Below are 16,881 nucleotides of genomic sequence, written 5' to 3'. Positions count from 1 at the left end.
GTACTCTGAGGGGGCCAGTGGGCTTCATGTAGGCTAAGTTGAGGGATACAGTGGGCTTCATACAGATTGAGTTGGGGGGCGGTTCAGTAGGGCTTCCTGTAAGCTGAGCATGTAGGGGATGTTCAGTAGGGCTGCATCTGGGGTGGCCCTGAGCTTCCCATGCAGCCAAGACTGATCTTCCTGAACCTGGGGTTTTCTAGGCCTAGTATCTGGCCTAGGCTCTGCCGCTGCTCAGAGAAGAGCAGTAGATGAAGCAAAGCCACTTGACTTACTTCTCTGTTTTTATTCTCTGGGAACAGTCTGATTTGACTTGAAGGTTGAAAATGTGTGTGTTCCCCCACACGGTTCCTTTCTGTGCTGGTTCTTTGCCTTAGGTGCCTACCTCCTCACCCTCAAGGACACTTTCTTTGATCGAGCCAAGGCTTGCCAAATCATTGCTTCAATACTGGTTGGCAAGGATGAGAAAATTAAAGTGCGCCTTCCACCCCCTACAATACTAAAGGTGTGTTGGGGTCTGTGTGGGTGGCTAGTGGAATGGAGGGGACTGTGCTGGTACTGGGCTCGCCGGGAGTCACTGCACCCTCATCTACTGCCTCCTCTCCTCCAGCCTGTCACTCTGTGGACCGGAAAGCAGATCTTCAGCATCATCCTCAGACCCAGCGATGACAATCCAGTGAGGGCCAACCTCCGGACCAAGGGCAAGCAGTACTGCGGCAAGGGGGAAGATCTGTGCGTCAATGATTCCTGTGAGTGGATGGGAATGCCATGGGCTGGGAGCAGCAAGCAGTGACCTAGCATGAGCTTCATTGGCTAAGAGCAACTTCACTGTTTCTGCAAAGGGTCAGAAGGGTTTTCTCCAGGACAGTGTAGCTGCGCTTCTGCTGGTGTCAGTCTCTCTGGACAGCAGCCACCGTGTGACGGTTCCAGTGCGCACAGCAGTCCTTTGAAAGGGTTTTGTCAGTTAATGTGATTGTGATTTGGCTTTTTTCTAAGAGAGGGGACAGGTGGGCAGCAAAGGTTGTTTTAGGTTTATAGTTTTATTATATGCCTTGTAGACCGTGTGTTCATTGTCTAACAGCACAACTTGTAGGTGTGGGTTTTGTTTGTTGGTTTGTTTTTTTGTTTTTATGAACAGAGAAAAGTCTCATACTGACCTGGAACTAACAGCAGCCCTTCTGCCTCACCTTCAGGAGTGCTGGGACTTCAGTGGGGAACAGTACCATTTGACTCTACTTTGGTGGTTAGCATTGAACTCAGGGCATCATGCCTTCCCCGCCCCAAGACTGATTTTTTTTTTTTAAACTGGTTTCACTTAGGCAGAAAGAAGTCTTGCTAACATGCAGATTCAGTAGAATATAACAGAAAGAGGATTAAAATACAAGTCACCTGAGTCCCTTTAAAACAGTGATCTGAGTGAGGTTCACAGCCAGCATCCCGTAGCTACTGTATAACACAAGCTCCTTAGCTCTCCCCAGCTCACTGGCTAACAGGACTTCGGGACTAGCTGTGAATCTCCAGGATGTGCTCATGAGTTCCAGCATTTAGAAGGGTGCTGGTTTTCTGAGAAATTCTTCAGCTCTACTAGGAATTTTCAGGACGTAAACATTTTTCAATCAGATAATTGTTCATTTAAATGCATTGTCAGTATCACCCTTGCAGTTGTCACGATTCAAAACAGCGAGCTGATGAGCGGCAGCATGGACAAAGGGACCCTGGGGTCGGGGTCCAAGAACAACATCTTCTACATCCTGCTACGAGACTGGGGGCAGAACGAGGCTGCCGATGCCATGTCTCGGCTTGCCCGGCTGGCTCCTGTCTACCTGTGTGAGTATCTCAGCAGCTCCGTGTTTCGTGTATTGCTGTCTTAGTGTTTTAGGACAGTGTGTTGTTTCACTGTTTCATTCCCACACCCAAACCGGATAAAGTATGCTAAATCGTTTGTGTATTTATCAGTGACTCGACTCACTACTGACAAGTTGGTAGATTTGAGTTTGATTTTCATTTTTTCTAATCAGAATCTATGGTAGCTTCCTATTGTCTGTGAATGGGTGTATTGCATAAAAAGGTCTTTGTGGGCTGCTTCCCAAGTACCTAGAGAAACTCACAGCCTCTGAAATTTAAATGAAATTTATGCCCTGGCAATGCTAAAGCATACATGGGTAGTCTGTATATGGCAGTTCTGTTGCATTTGGTCCATATTGGGTTGATGAAGACAACTGACCAGGTCTCTTCCTCCTGTAGCCTCTGGGCCTCCCATAATTCATTCCAACCAGATGGTTCAGTATCACCTCTCTGTGCTTACATGGCTCTTTCCTTTGCTTGTTCATGCTTTGAGGGTAGCATCTATCAAGTGATTTTTGCATGATTCCCAAAATTGAGTTTTGTTGTCTGTGTGTCTGTGAGTATGGGTACACTGATACCACAGCATAAGTGTGGAGGTCAGGGTACAACTTGTAGGAGTCTCTTCTTCTACCACGTGGGTCTTAAGGATCAGACTCTGGTATCAAGCATGGTGGCAAGCACCTTTACCCACTGAGCCATCTTGCCAACCATAAAATTGTAATTCTTCTCATATTTGACTAACTCTGCCTGGATGAAAAATTTTAGACTGGATATTTTACCTCAGAATCCCCTCAGTATTGTTCTGTTCTGTTGCAGCTTCTAGAGGTGCTGTGGAAAGGGTGCAGCCATTTCTATCCCCATAATATTTTAAATCTTTTGTTTCCCATCCTGGAGGCCATACTATGTCTTATGTTTAGTATTGTTGGAAAAGGTGACAGTGGAGCCCTGGTGCAGGCTCTTTACTGTCTTGTGCTGATCACTCAGTCGGCTCCTGTGATTTCGCAGTGCTGTCCTTTCTGTCTGTAGTTTCATCATTAGTTCTTTGATAATTTTATCTCCATTTCTTTCTGTTGGAACTTGTGTTAATTGCATTTCCAGTTACTGGATCAATTCTGTTTTTCTTACTTTTTTTTTTCCTTAAAAACATTGTCTTCTCAATTCTTTTTGTCTTCTATCATTTCTGTTGGTTTTAAATGTTTTACTTGGTAAGTATTAGATTTCTGACAAAATGATCATTATTTGCAGATTAGGTTATCTCATTGGGATTTTTCCAGCTTCCTCTGTTTTGTTTATGTTTTTGAGACACGATCTCACTATATAGTCCCACTGGCCTGGAAATGGGTATGTAGACCAGGCTGGCCTCAAGCTCACACCTGGCAGGAGTTGCCTCACTTTGATCTCTGGATTTGACTTTGATTGCTCTGAAGAAATTTTACTGAGTATTTTTAATTTTTGCTCCCTTAATTTTCTCTGTCCTTTTCTCTTTAATTTATGGTGTCATATTTCATGTTAAAACTGCTCTAAAGGGGTAGAGAGATGACTCAGAGGTCCTAAGTTCGATTCCCAGCAACTACATGGTGCCTCACAACCATCTGCTATCTGTAATGAGATCTGGTGCCCTCTTCTGGTGTGCAAGCATACAGAACACTGTATCCATAATAAATAAATAAAATCTTTTAAAAAAGAAAAAAACTAAATCGCCCTAAAATCCATAAGATCCATATTGTTCCTTGGTTATTCATTCATCCGTGGGTGTGAGATGCTCATCACTGGAAATACAGCTCAGGTTTTCTTGTTCTCTCGGTTCCTTGGCTTGAGCTGAGAGCCAGTCTTCTCACTGTGGGGCCACCACCTATCCCGTCAGTAACAGTTTTCTCTAGGGAGGCTTGATTTCTTCAGAGACATCCCTTCTAGTTTCAGCCTCCCCCTGGGATAGAGACATGGAAGCTGGCCAAGGAGGGGGCTCAGGACCCCCATCATAAACTGCACAGATGGTTGTCATCTTATCTGGCTGTGACTGGTATTCTCAAATCCAGAGTTCTTGGTTCAATTTCCTTCCAAAGGAAACCCAGAGCCTTTCCTCACATGCGTTGTCCTTGTCTCCAGTGCATTCATCTCCATGTCTGCAGACACTGGCGACCTCACTTCCTCCCGTAGACACTGTAAAGGGCCTCTTCTTTCCCTTGTCACCAAGGCTGGACACTCAGCCACTCACTTCTTCATATGCGCAGCTTAGGCCTAGTGTATCAGGGATGGCATTTATGGTTGCCCTTTTTCCCCTATTGTAGACTAAACCCAGGGTTACAAAGTGCTTTCTCTCTCCGCTGAGTTCAACCGTTCTCCTTGAGTGATTTCTGAGAGGAGGAGAGCAGGCAGCGGGGATGAGCTCTGCCTGACAGCTTGACTGATAATGCTTATCACTCTTCTGCTCCCTCAGCTAACCGTGGGTTCTCCATCGGGATTGGTGATGTCACACCTGGCCAGGGACTGCTCAAGGCCAAGTATGAGCTACTAAATGCTGGCTACAAGAAATGCGATGAATACATTGAGGCCCTGAACACTGGCAAACTGCAGCAGCAGCCAGGCTGTACTGCTGAGGAAACACTAGAGGTGAGGCTGCCCTCCAGATCGGCATGGTCGGTTGTCCTGTTTACAGTGTATTTGGGAGGGGCTAAAAGCCATGAAGAGAAGGTGGCAGACAAGCAAGACAAGAATGGGACATATTCTTGTCCCATTCTTAACATGTGTTCTTGTTTGGGACATGCTCTTTGAGCTTTCACACTCTGGTATGAAAACATGGGTTCATTTGACATCATGGGGCTGTGCTTCACTGGGACTGCTCTGATTGTGTCCCTCGGAGCCTCTACCCTCCCTCTTCGCAGCATTCCTCCGTAGATAGACCACACCAAAGCTCAGTACATTGATCACTACCATGACTTGGATACATGATAAGAAATATTCATGTTGGGTTGTTTCACACACAGCCCACAGCCTCCTCATGTTTAGAGTGCATCAAAATCTGTTCCTCTCTTCTAGCAGCCTGAAATTCAAAAGCAAATGGACCAGGACTTGGGGCACTGGGCATTTGTTTAGTTCTGTTTCACGATGGTTTCACTCGGTAGCTCATGCTGGCCACAAATTCAAGGTCTTTTGCCCTCAGCTTCGAGTCTTGGATTTGTTACCATGCCTTGCTTTCTTCTGCCTTCTCCATGGGCTGTGTCTTGTACCTTCACCTCCCTATAGTATGGAAGATAGGCCCTTGAAGCATTAAGTGTTCCCAGCTGTGTGGGGTGGCACACACCTTTAACTCAAACAATTGGTGCCCAAGGCAGTGATACAAAGTTCAAAGCAAGTATTTTGTTTTCTCTTCAAATCATGTAACTAGTTTTCTAAAGAGGGTTCAAAACCAGGTCATGCTAATAAGAGGTGGGAAGATGAAGAATTCTTTCTTTCTATGGGGGTTTTTTAAGGACAGGTTTTATGTAACCCAACCTCTGATTCAGAATCCTGCCACGGTATCCTGAGTGCTGGGCTCCCAGGACTGTATTAATCCCCCCTGGAAGTCAGCTCCTTTTCTGTCTTCCTGAGATTTAGACAGAGAGGTAGGAGGAGTAACCACCTAAATAAATTGAGGCCTCCAGAGGGCTCAGCATCTCAAATTGTGAGCTGTGTCTGTGCTCACAGGTCAGGGTGGTCCTGGAGTCATCTTGTCACATTCTCTGCTCTTGCAGATTGAGAGCATGCTGGGTAAGGACGGGGAGAGACAGACTGTACAACAGAGTGAGCAGTTCTCCTTCACATGAGCATTTACATGTGTGCATGCATACATGACTGGATGTCCACCTGCTCTCACATACACAGCAACACACAAACTCATGGACATCTGCTTCATGAGCAATTTGAAATATTTCTTAGGAGTTTCTTTACGCTGCGATTCACACTCTTCCAGGACCTAGGGGAAGAAAGGCCTTAGTGCAGCTTGGGTTTTTTGATTGTCAAGTTCTGGAAACTTCATTGATTGGAAATCTGACATCCTGATGAAACGGTCTCAAATGTCAGATTGAAGGTTAGTGATCTGCAGAGCCAGAGTACGGCTCCTCAAAGACTGCATTTTCTTCCCTCTCTGCCCCTCCCCTCAGGCCCTGATCCTGAAGGAGCTGTCTGTGATCAGAGACCATGCTGGCAGTGCCTGCCTCCGAGAGCTGGACAAAAGCAACAGCCCCCTCACCATGGCCCTGTGTGGCTCCAAAGGTGAGCTAAGCCCTCAGGGTTGACCGCTTGTGTGCCCTGCCAGGGGCTTGTCTCTAGAACACGACTTCGGTGGTTGTATTTTCATAGAGGCAATTCATTTCTTCAAGTGCCTGTCTCTAAATCATGGAAGACTGAGCTTTTGTTTGATTTGGGTTGGGACAGTTTAAGTCTTTTGAAGACAGTAGTTGGGAATGTGACAGAGTTCCTGAGTGTGAAGGTGCTTTGACCAAATTTGGTGTTAAAAAGAAAGCTGGAAATTTTTAGAAATAGATTTGGTGATGTGGTGATCTTTTTTCTTTTCTTGTGTGCTGAGGATCAAACCGAGGATCTCACCCCTCTTAGGCAAGTGTGCTACCACTGAGTTATAGCCCTAGCTTAGATGTGGCAGAATCTTTAACTTCATATTTACTCAGACCCTTACAGCATTGCTCAAACTCAGAACCTCAAGGCTTCTATTGTTGTGGGGTTTTGTTCATCATGAAATAAAATTCCAGCTCTCTAACGTGAATGCCCTTTGCCCATTGCTCTGCTTCCTGCTCCTGGAGCTCACCTAGGATCCCCCTCCTCTCACTCTCCCACACACATTCACACACTTTCTGCCCTTTCTCCTCTCTGTGCAAACCCCACGTCCAGAGGCCAATCTGACGGTATCTGAGTGACTCCAGTGGACCTTCCCTCCACCCCACACATGCACACGTCCCTCAGCCCTGTCCTTGTTCCAGCTCTGATGCTGTCATTCTGTCCTTCAGTAACCTTGGACTGGTTGTGCTGTGTCACATTCTGTTTATGCCTCTGTTCTGCTTGGCTTCTGTTATTGTTTCCAGTACAGTTTTCCATTTCTGACCCGTTCCCAGGTTCCTTCATTAACATATCACAGATGATCGCTTGTGTGGGACAGCAAGCCATCAGTGGCTCCCGGGTTCCAGATGGCTTTGAAAATAGATCTTTGCCTCACTTTGAGAAACATTCGAAGGTAAATGGCAGTGGAAGTTTGACAGACTCTTTGTCTGGATCATCCTCTGAGGAACAGAGACTCATCAGGATCTAAAGCCCGTGGTTATTTTCACTTGGTGTTTACATAAAATGTGTTGCTGTGACAGTGAGTTGCACTTCATGTCAATCTCGCCCCACTGAGGCGCCTGTTCAGTGACTGCTGGTGTGTCAGAGCTGCACTGCCACCGCTGAGTCTATTTTACATCTTCAGTACCTCTAGCTACAGGAGGTTCTGGTTTGGAGGTGGGCGGGGCCTGCCCACAATAAGGATGTTTTGAAGACAATGGCTTCCTAAGGAATGGGTTGGGTGCCCTCTGAGGTCCTTGGGTCTTCTGGAATAGCAGCTCTAACTCACGTTTTCCTCTTCCTAGCCTCTAACCTGCACCAGCATTCTAGCAAAGATGGAGTGCCTAAATTATTTCTCCTCTAAGCAAGGTCATAGGGTACCTGCCAGTTCTTGAGTCACTGGCTGGATATGTGTGTAGCTTCCAGGGGACATATTCTTATGTGGATGGATTTTAAAATTTCTGGGCCTTGAACCTCATTTGATTTTTTTTTCCTACCTCTCTTTAGCTCCCTGCTGCCAAAGGTTTTGTGGCCAATAGCTTTTATTCTGGTTTAACACCTACTGAGTTTTTCTTCCACACAATGGCTGGTCGGGAGGGTCTTGTAGACACTGCTGTAAAGACCGCAGAAACAGGATACATGCAGGTAAGCTGAGGAAGTGTCATTAGCAACAGAACAACAGCACTTTTTTAATGTGAGCCTGTGAGCCACACCTGCTCGTTATATTCATGCCTTCTTGCGTGTGTGTCAACGTTCGTGCGCATGTCCTTGTGCACGTCCTTGTGTGCGTGGCTGCATTCATGTGTGCAGTTGTGCGTTGGTACATGTTTTGTATAAGAGCTGTGATTTGCGTCTTCTTGGTATTAAATGGTAACATTTAGACTTGTTGGTGCTCTGAAACTTAAGAAACAAACAAAATGGTAGCCCAGCACAGGTTTTCTATCCTGTGTGCTCCGAAAGGCAGAGACCAGATTAAAGTCCCAGGTGACTAAGTCCCCTAGAGACAAATGCCTAGCTCATAGCCTTGAACTTACCATTGAGCATGACTGGGGAGTGGGGTGATCACTGCCTGCTAGTTGCTGAGAGGTTTCCAATGCTTATCTTCTCACTGTTTAGGTCTCCTTATTCATCCTTTCCATAACTCCCAGGAAGTACAGCTTCGGAGTGACATGGCTGAACTAGATAGGGGGTTCTTTGCTACACTTACAAATGGCTATAAAACTTGACCCTCTGTGTCCCCTTTAAGGTTGCAGCCGAGGATTTCTTTCCAGACTGCATGGTCATTTCCATTCTCCGATACAAGCTCTCTGTGTTTGCAAACAAACAAAAAAAACCTCTGTGTTTGTTTCTGTTGCTGGGGATTGAGCACAGGCCACCCTAATGCTAGGGCAGTGTGTTAACTGCTGAACACAGTCCTAGTGCCTCGAAATTGGTCATGTGTTTGATGGTTTATGATACCTGTTAAAGTTGACAGACCACATTGTTGGGTCACATGCTTGATATAGGTTTGTGTCCTGTCTGTCCCCTCTGGAAATGTGGTCCTCGCAGACTACATAATCAAGATTTAATGATCCAGCGAGTCAGACAAAGGTGATGATGGTGAGGTAGTGGTCAGAGACACTCGTTCCAGACAGCACCCTGTGTGTGCCTTGTTTGTTATCGCCTCACACTGTAGTCTTCTGCTGGGAATGCCCTTTGGTTTCCAGGTATGCTTTTGTCAGAAACCCAGTGACCTGTGAATGCTATTTCCACATGTGAGGAGCTCTGCCTTACGGTGTTGACACGAACAGTGAATTTCCAAGAGCACCATGTTAACCTAGAAGGAGTGGGTTTGGGCAAGGCCAGGCTTGTTTTCTGAGGTTTCTCTCATTCTCTAGTCCACAGTCACACTGCTGGCTGGTGGTGGAGGATTTTCCCAGGCATTGTTGAGAAATGGTTGTTACCCTTGATTCAGAGTCTGTTGCCCTGCTTCCTCCTCTGTCCCAAAAGAGAGCTTGTGTCTGGTTCTCTGTGGAACCTGGCATGAATGTGCGTAAAAACTGGTTTGTACCATAGGGAGCTGGGTAGGAAGGCTAAGCAGCTGAGGAAGCAGAGTTCTTGGGGCTGGGGAGGTTTCTGATGCAGGGAGTCTTGACAACGGTAAGACTGGAGGTTGGAGCATAAGCTGCTCTCACTGCACAGCCTAGTGAGGCATTTGCGGGCCTGCTGTGCTCAGGCATGGGAGGGACTCTTAAGGGATTATTAATAAAGTGCTGTTGCTGTAACTAAAGTACTTGACACTTAGAGCTGGGGATGTGGCTGGGTGACAGTGCTGACCTAGCATATACAAGGCCCTGATTCATCTGTAGCACCATGAAAAATGAACAAATAAATGACCTATAACCTTGAAATTTTGAATGGTAAGTCTGATTGCGTGTTACAAAGCAGTCTTGCCCGGGCAGCTGAACTTCCTCCTCTTCCTGTAGAGAAGGCTGGTCAAATCCCTGGAAGACCTCTGCTCCCAGTATGATCTGACAGTGCGGAGCTCCACTGGTGACATCATCCAGTTCATCTACGGAGGAGATGGCTTAGATCCTGCCGCCATGGAGGGCAAAGATGAGCCTTTGGAGTTTAAAAGGGTTCTGGACAACATCAAAGTGAGATGCAGCACCCTCTTGAGGGGTACAGTTCTGGGGGGCTTTGTCATAGGTGTTGGTTCTGTTTGAAGTACCACACTTCCCACCCAATCATCTCTGCCTCAGGACTAGATTAGTACCTTGCTACTTTTATTTGTCTTTTCATTCGTGAGTCTATTGTTAGTCATATCAGATGCCAATGGAAGAGGTTCTGGTTCCTCTCCCGGAGTGGCATGGACTAGAGACAAGCTTTATAAAGAATGGGTGTCAGGCAGAAGGCTCATTTCATGTCCTGGAGCCAGGAATATGGTTTGGAACCACTCTTTTTGAAGAGTAATTGAAGAGTATTCACTTGGATTCTGTTTAGTACCTTTGACCAAGCTCTTTTAGTCGTAGAAGGTGGTTCCACTCAGGTGTGTTTTTGCAGTTGGTTCTAGTAGTTGGAAACCACCAGCCAGAAACCATTAAAACTTTGAGGAAAGCCCGAGCTTGAGGAATATTGTTGCCCCTCCCCTCTGGAGATGCCTAGTTGGCTGGCTACTTTCTGTATGGCTGAAGTTAAGGCAAGGGCTCTCCTATGAGCAACACCTTGATTCTTTGGTACTCTTTTATTTTGTGTTTTCAAGCAGGGTCTTGCTCAGCTGCCCAAACAGGCCTTGATTGTGTTCTGAATCCAGGCACTTTTAACTTCTGATCTATGTTCCTGAGCCTTCCAAGTAGCTGGCCGTACAGGGTGGGCCATTAGGTCTGACTTCAGCAGTGTACATTTATGATGTAATTCTGGGGTGGGATTGAGTTGTGAAGTAATAGATCCAAACTCATGAATTAGAGTGGAACTCTTTAAATAATGTGGGGATTCCTCATTGGACATGATAGTGCATGCCTGTAATCCTGTCCTTTGAAAGGGAAGAAGATCAGGAGTTAAAGGCCACCTTCCACTATCTAGTGAGCTTGAGGCCAGCCTGAGCTACCCAGTACTGTCTCAGACAAACAAGACAGCATATCAGTTTATCATTTTCACATGAGAGTTTGTTAGCAAAGAGTCACAGGTTGCTAAAACTTCACTGAGTTGTTTTATGTCTATCTAGTAAATTCCTCCTCCTAGTACCCCCCCTCTCCCCCACCAGGCATATGTAACACCATATTCTTTCTGTGCTCAGGCAGTGTTTCCATGTCAGAACGAACCTGCTCTCAGTAAGAACGAGCTCACCTTGACCACTGAGGCCATCATGAAGAAGAACGACTTCCTTTGCTGCCAGGACAGCTTCCTGCAGGTAGGCTCTGCCTGCCCAGTGCTGAGAATGTGATCTGACAGGTGCCCCCCACTGCATTCTGTAAACTATGATCTTAGTGCAGTTTTTGTCGTGTCCTGGGCAGTACCTCCCTAGCCCGCATGAAGAACTAGTCTCCTGTCTTCCTGTTAGAAATAGAGCCTGGAGAACTGGTCAGTGTGAGCCCTGTCACTAGTCCTAGGTCTGCTGTTCCATTTGTCCCACAGCCATTCTGAGTATCTGTCGTTAGGGACAGCCATGTGTCTCAAATTGCAGTGCTTTCTGTCACAGATCAGAAACAAATTGTTGTCTTCCCATTCTCCTTTGGGGACCTTCATCATGGTGTGCCTTGAGAGTTTTGTTGGTTTACCTTTTGTTTTTCACTGTGTGGGTCCTGGGAATTGAACCTGGATCCTCCGGAAAGAGTAACCAGTGTTCTTAACTGCTGAGCCATCTCTCCATCTATTTCTGAGACTTTAAATCTTACAATTTAAAAAATCTCTTAAATGAAATCATTTCTATCTAGAAAAATATTTGAACTGCAGGGATACCCTCCATGTCTCATTTCTTCTCTCTATAAAGAACAAGTTGAACAAGCAAGGTGTGGTGTCATATGCCTTAAGTTCTAGCACTGGGAGGCTAGAGTTCAAAGTCAGCCTAGTCTACAAAGTAAGTTTGAGGTCAACCAGAGCTGTTACACAGAGAAACCCTGTCTTGAGGTAAAACAAAACAAAACAAGAACAACCGAAAAAACCCAACATGTTGACTAGCCTAATCAAACATGAGAACCAGTAACCAAGTAACCATAGGAGAGAGACAGTTGTAGCGGGCATGGCAGATCGATAGAATAAACAGACCAATACTATATAAAAGATTTAGCTTTGGGGAGCTGGAGAGATGGCTCAGCGTTTAAGAGCATTGCCTGCTGTTCCAGAGGTCCTGAGTTCAATTCCCAGCAACCACATGGTGGCTCTCAACCATCTGTAATGAGGTCTGGTGCCCTCTTTTGGCCTTCAGACATACACACAGACAGAATATTGTATACCTAATAAATAAATAGATAGATAAATAAATAGATAAATAGATAGATAGATAAATATTTTTTTTTAAAAAAAAGATTTAGCTTTTAATTAAAAGGGGAAAACTTACAAGACCCTAGATCCCGCGAACACCAATGGAGCCAGAAAACCGAAGGGGCACGGGGCAAGGCACTTCGATCTTTTATAGCCTGAATGGCCATACCTTAAGCAGAATGTGATTAGCTGAGATTCCCCATCAGACAGTGATGTTTAGAATGAGTGATTATGCTTGCTTCCGAAGAAACCTTCACAGCGGAGTCATCCATGTTCTGAGTGTGGAAATGTGTGCCTCATAGTGTCCCCAGAACTATGCTGAGTTCCATTCCACAGCCATGTGGCCGAGATAAGAGCCCAAGGTAACTCATGGGAAAAGTTTGGCTGATGAGGTTTACTTTAATAAGCAGGTCAGTTTCCTCAGAGTTAAAGACCCCTTACAAGCACTGTATAAGAGAGCCAGTACCCTCATTGCGTCCTTGCTGCTGTGTATTTAGTAGTTGCTAAGATATGCTTCACTTTGTCCTTTGTTGGAAGTTACAAAATGATTGTGCTGTCCAAATTATTGAGAATCATGTAATTGATGTGTGATGTATAATCTTTTCAGGAAATAAAAACATTCATTAAAGGGGTGTCTGAGAAGATCAAGAAAACCAGAGATAAATATGGCATCAATGATAATGGCACAACAGAGGTACAGCCTTCCCAGACCTGTTGGGACACACGTTTCACTGGTGCTGCTAGTCTTGACTGTGCACTTGGCTTTGTCCTTCCAGCCTCGTGTGCTGTACCAGTTGGACCGTATCACTCCCACCCAAATAGAGAAGTTTCTGGAGACATGCAGGGACAAGTACATGAGGTAGGCATGTTACTTGTCCTAGACTCCCAGCCATCCATGCAGGACTCCTGTGCCTGGGATAGTCTCACTGGTTCAGAATCCTGGCTGGCCTGGTTTCATCTCTGTTGATGTGATAAAATTCTCTGACTAAAAGCAGCTTAGAGAGGGAAGAATTGATTTTTGCCTCACGGTTCCAGATTAGAGTGTATTTGGGGGAAGTCAAGGCAAGAGCTCACCTAGTCACGGCACACTGGTGTTCAAGACCAGAGAGAAAAGAACACACCCATGCAGCCCACTCGCCTCTACTGATACTCTAGCTTTCTTCCCTGTTACACAGTCAGGCCCCAGCCAGTGCAATGATTCTGCCCATTTTACGTGGAGTCTTTCTCATCTCAGTTAAGAATCTATACAAAGGACTTACAAACACATTTCCTGAATGTCTTTTCCCATAAAAATCTCATGATCTGTGTGGCAGATTTCAGCTCTCTGACCTCTTTAATATCCAGTAAGAGCAGATCACTTCAAACTGTTCCACACAGTGGAACCAGCCGTCTATAAATCACATGCTGACCCCACAGAATTTAGTCATATTGTCTGCCACTCTGACTGTCTTGCCTGCCTAATGGCACTTGTTCCTAGTCTGTGCAAGCCTGTACCTTTGGCACAAACATTGCCTGGCTGATTGCTGTTTGTATCCTAAACCCAACAGAATCTTTATATTTTCTTTTAAGAGGCAGTAACCTGAAGCCTGAATGGAGCAGTGTTGCTGCCCTTTTCTCTGTTGCATCCTATCCTCTTCTGTGCCTTTTTCTTCTAGGGCACAGATGGAGCCAGGCTCTGCAGTGGGTGCACTCTGTGCCCAGAGCATTGGTGAGCCAGGCACCCAAATGACCTTGAAGACTTTCCACTTTGCTGGGGTAGCCTCCATGAACATCACACTGGGCGTGCCACGGATCAAAGAGATCATCAATGCTTCCAAGGCTATCAGGTAGCTGCTCTCGCCCGTTTCTTGAAGACCAGTGGTCCTTGTCCTCCTGAATTCCTATGCTTTGTTAATAGGTTAGTGACTGGTGTTCAGAGGGCAGGTTTTCTGTGTTGATGAGTGTTTGGATTTATAGAAAGTCACTCAAGTAAAAACTGAATATAGTCAAAATGGAGTCTGTGATCTTATTTTTGTTTTTTAAAGATTTGTTATATATATATATATATATGAGTGCTCTATCTGCATGCAGGCTTTTAAGCCAGAAGAAGGCATCAGAGCCCACTAGAGATGGTTGCCAGCCACCTTGTCGTTGCTGGGAATTGAACTCAGGACCTCTGTAAGAACAGCCAGTGCTTTCATCCAAGGAACCATCTCTCCCACCCTGTTTTGAATTTTTTCTTATGGTTCCTAGTTACATGGGAAGGAAAATATTAAATTAGCTAGCAGTACTGAGCACTAGGCCAGTAGACATTTCATCCCTTTGGTGCAATTACTCTAGGCCTAAGTGGCTCTGAATGGTTTTTCTCCTGCTTGGTTTGTAGTCATTTTCTGTAAGCCCTAAGTGATTCTCTGTCAGGTTTTCAACAGACCAGAGACTAGAAGAACTAGAGATACATCATGTTTTTAGGGGTAAAAATCGTTTTGCCTGTTTTTAAGGTTTGCAGAAGAATAACACCAGATGATAAGTAGCTGCAGCTGGGGGAGCAGCTGTGGCTATCCAGGTGACTGGAGGTCTGCTTGCCTCCTGTCCCAAGTGCCTGTGTTGATAGGTTACTGTCGTGAAGACAAGGGGACAGTGGTGGTCAGAGGAGTGGGGATGCTGCTGGAGAGGACCAGAGCGAGGTGGACTGTATGAGGGGTTAGCTGGGGAGCAGAAAGAACTAAGAGGGAGGGCTCCTTCCACCAGGAAAATTTGTTCAACCTTGTCCTGAATGGAATGGGCCCGGGTCTTCTGAAACTAGTCTTAGTGAGAGGTCTGTGAAGTCCTTTGTTGAAGAGCTCCCCGGTGGGAGTTTCTATGAAGGGCTCAGGCCTGTGAGTGGCACTCAGATTTCATAGCAGTTCACTGCACAGAACCCCTTCCTCGTATGCCGATCCGTTCTCTTGCAGCACTCCAATTATCACAGCACAGCTAGACAAGGATGATGATGCAGATTATGCACGCCTGGTAAAAGGCAGAATTGAGAAAACCCTCCTGGGAGAGGTAAAGAATCCCTTTTGTTAACAAGAAAACGCTAAACTTCCCTCTCAGCGATGTTGAGGAAGTGCAAGAGCACTGTGGATGGGGCCTGCAGCAGCGTCCATGTACCTTAGAGGGGAATGTGTCTGCAGGCCTGGGGTGGGAGGGGGCACGAGAGTGGAGACTTAATGCTTTGCTCTTTTGCCATGGCAGATCTCAGAGTATATTGAAGAAGTGTTTCTTCCCGATGACTGCTTTATTCTTGTCAAGCTTTCCCTGGAACGGATTCGACTTCTCAGACTGGAGGTGAGCCAGAGAGGTAACCTGTGGAGGATGTGATCGCATGGGTCCTGAGACAGGTGCTAATAAACCAGGGTTAACAGTCAGCAGACAAAGAAGCAGTGTAAAGATTTTGGCTGGTCTGTGTTGTTGGTCATCGCAGTAACTGTCACGTCCTTCTGAGTTGGCCCTCCCTGATTCAGAAAGACTTGATCATCATAAGAAACTAGTTGTAGGTATGATCTACATTTTTCAGTTTATCATCACAGGGTGTTAGGATATTAGATCTCTGTCCATCTTTATGTGCTATGTCAAGAGCCCAGCCAACTCTGCTTTTATGCACTTGTGTGCCCCCCCCCCATAGCTCTTGACTGGTTTGTAATATTTTCAATTGGTGCGTTAACCTGTCCCCTGAGATTTGTATTTGTGGTGATGAGAGAAGAGTTGACTGATAACCATGGATCTGGGGGTCAGCTGAGGGATAGGAATTGCTGGGGGTCATCTGAGGGGTAGGAATTGCTGGGGGTCAGCTGAGGGGTAGGAATTGCTGGGGGTCAGCTGAGGGGTAGGAATTGCTGGCTGAGAGCTGTCACTTTCCTCTTGCTCTCTAATCCGTAAGCCAGCCTTAGCCTTGAAAAACTCTGGAAGCCATTCTCAGTGCCACAGTTCTGTGGTTCCCACATGACAGTCAAGTCTGTCTTGCTGTGGGCCTTGTGACACAGTTGATATACAGGCATTGATGTAACTTGTTAGTAGAAGAATTTCCTTGCTTGTACAAGGTCTTAGGTTTATCTAGGGACCAGATAAAAAGAAAGAAAGAAAAATTGAAGAATCCAGTTACATCTGGGAGTGTAGCACACAAACAGCAGCCTTTCAGTCCTTCTGGCCTCCTTTCTCCAGACAGGCCAGGTTGTTCTCTGTGGGCTCTGTTTGTTGCCATTGGGCATGCATGTATTTTCAGTGAGGAAAATGTTCATTCTTTGAGTGAGAATAAACTGGTTTATGAATCAAGCACATATATTGAACATAAATATGTAGCATATCAAAATGTTGTGGTGATGGAGAGTTGGCTGGGCAGTTAAGAGCACTACTTACTGCTCTTCCAGGAGACAAAAGTTCTGTTCCAGCCCCACACAGAGTAGCTTACAACCTCCTGTACTCCAGCCCGAGGATCTGACCCCTTCCTGTCTTCCTGTGTACCTACACACAGGTGATATACATCCACACAAACACACATACACGTGAATCAAAAGAAAAGTAAACTTTGTGTTAGAAGAGGTGGCACAAACATGATTACCGAGACTTCTTCAAGAGCCATCATCATGAGCCAGGCAGATGCAGGCAGATCTCTGAATTCTAGGACAACCAGAGCTACACAGATAGACCCTATGGTTGGGGGCTGGGCGGGGGGGGAGCCATCATGACATTGAGAATGAAAGCCATTGGCACGCAAGTCTGCAGGTGTCTGTTGGTAATGCCCCCGGCACTTTG

The 16,881-nt window shown here is 45.9% G+C and overlaps 1 protein-coding gene across 1 annotated transcript in view; it reads left to right on the top strand.

The window, feature by feature from the left end:
* Positions 1–16,881, top strand: part of Polr3a (RNA polymerase III subunit A) — a 40,092-nt gene that overhangs the window by 16,847 nt on the left and 6,364 nt on the right. The window contains exons 13-26 of the mRNA XM_048420829.3: positions 375–502; positions 608–746; positions 1,660–1,824; positions 4,280–4,452; positions 5,982–6,093; positions 6,948–7,066; positions 7,660–7,797; positions 9,618–9,788; positions 10,928–11,041; positions 12,719–12,805; positions 12,888–12,970; positions 13,767–13,937; positions 15,042–15,135; positions 15,325–15,417. Of these exons, the coding sequence (XP_048276786.3) occupies positions 375–502; positions 608–746; positions 1,660–1,824; positions 4,280–4,452; positions 5,982–6,093; positions 6,948–7,066; positions 7,660–7,797; positions 9,618–9,788; positions 10,928–11,041; positions 12,719–12,805; positions 12,888–12,970; positions 13,767–13,937; positions 15,042–15,135; positions 15,325–15,417 (1,787 nt within the window). The remainder of the gene's footprint in view (positions 1–374; positions 503–607; positions 747–1,659; positions 1,825–4,279; positions 4,453–5,981; positions 6,094–6,947; positions 7,067–7,659; positions 7,798–9,617; positions 9,789–10,927; positions 11,042–12,718; positions 12,806–12,887; positions 12,971–13,766; positions 13,938–15,041; positions 15,136–15,324; positions 15,418–16,881) is intronic.

The sequence above is a fragment of the Myodes glareolus genome, chromosome 5 (assembly GCF_982192425.1).
Source record: "Myodes glareolus chromosome 5, mMyoGla1.1, whole genome shotgun sequence".
Lineage (NCBI taxonomy): Eukaryota > Metazoa > Chordata > Mammalia > Rodentia > Cricetidae > Myodes > Myodes glareolus.
Note: the sequence above shows the minus strand (reverse complement) of the source record. Positions and strands in the feature narration are given on the sequence as shown.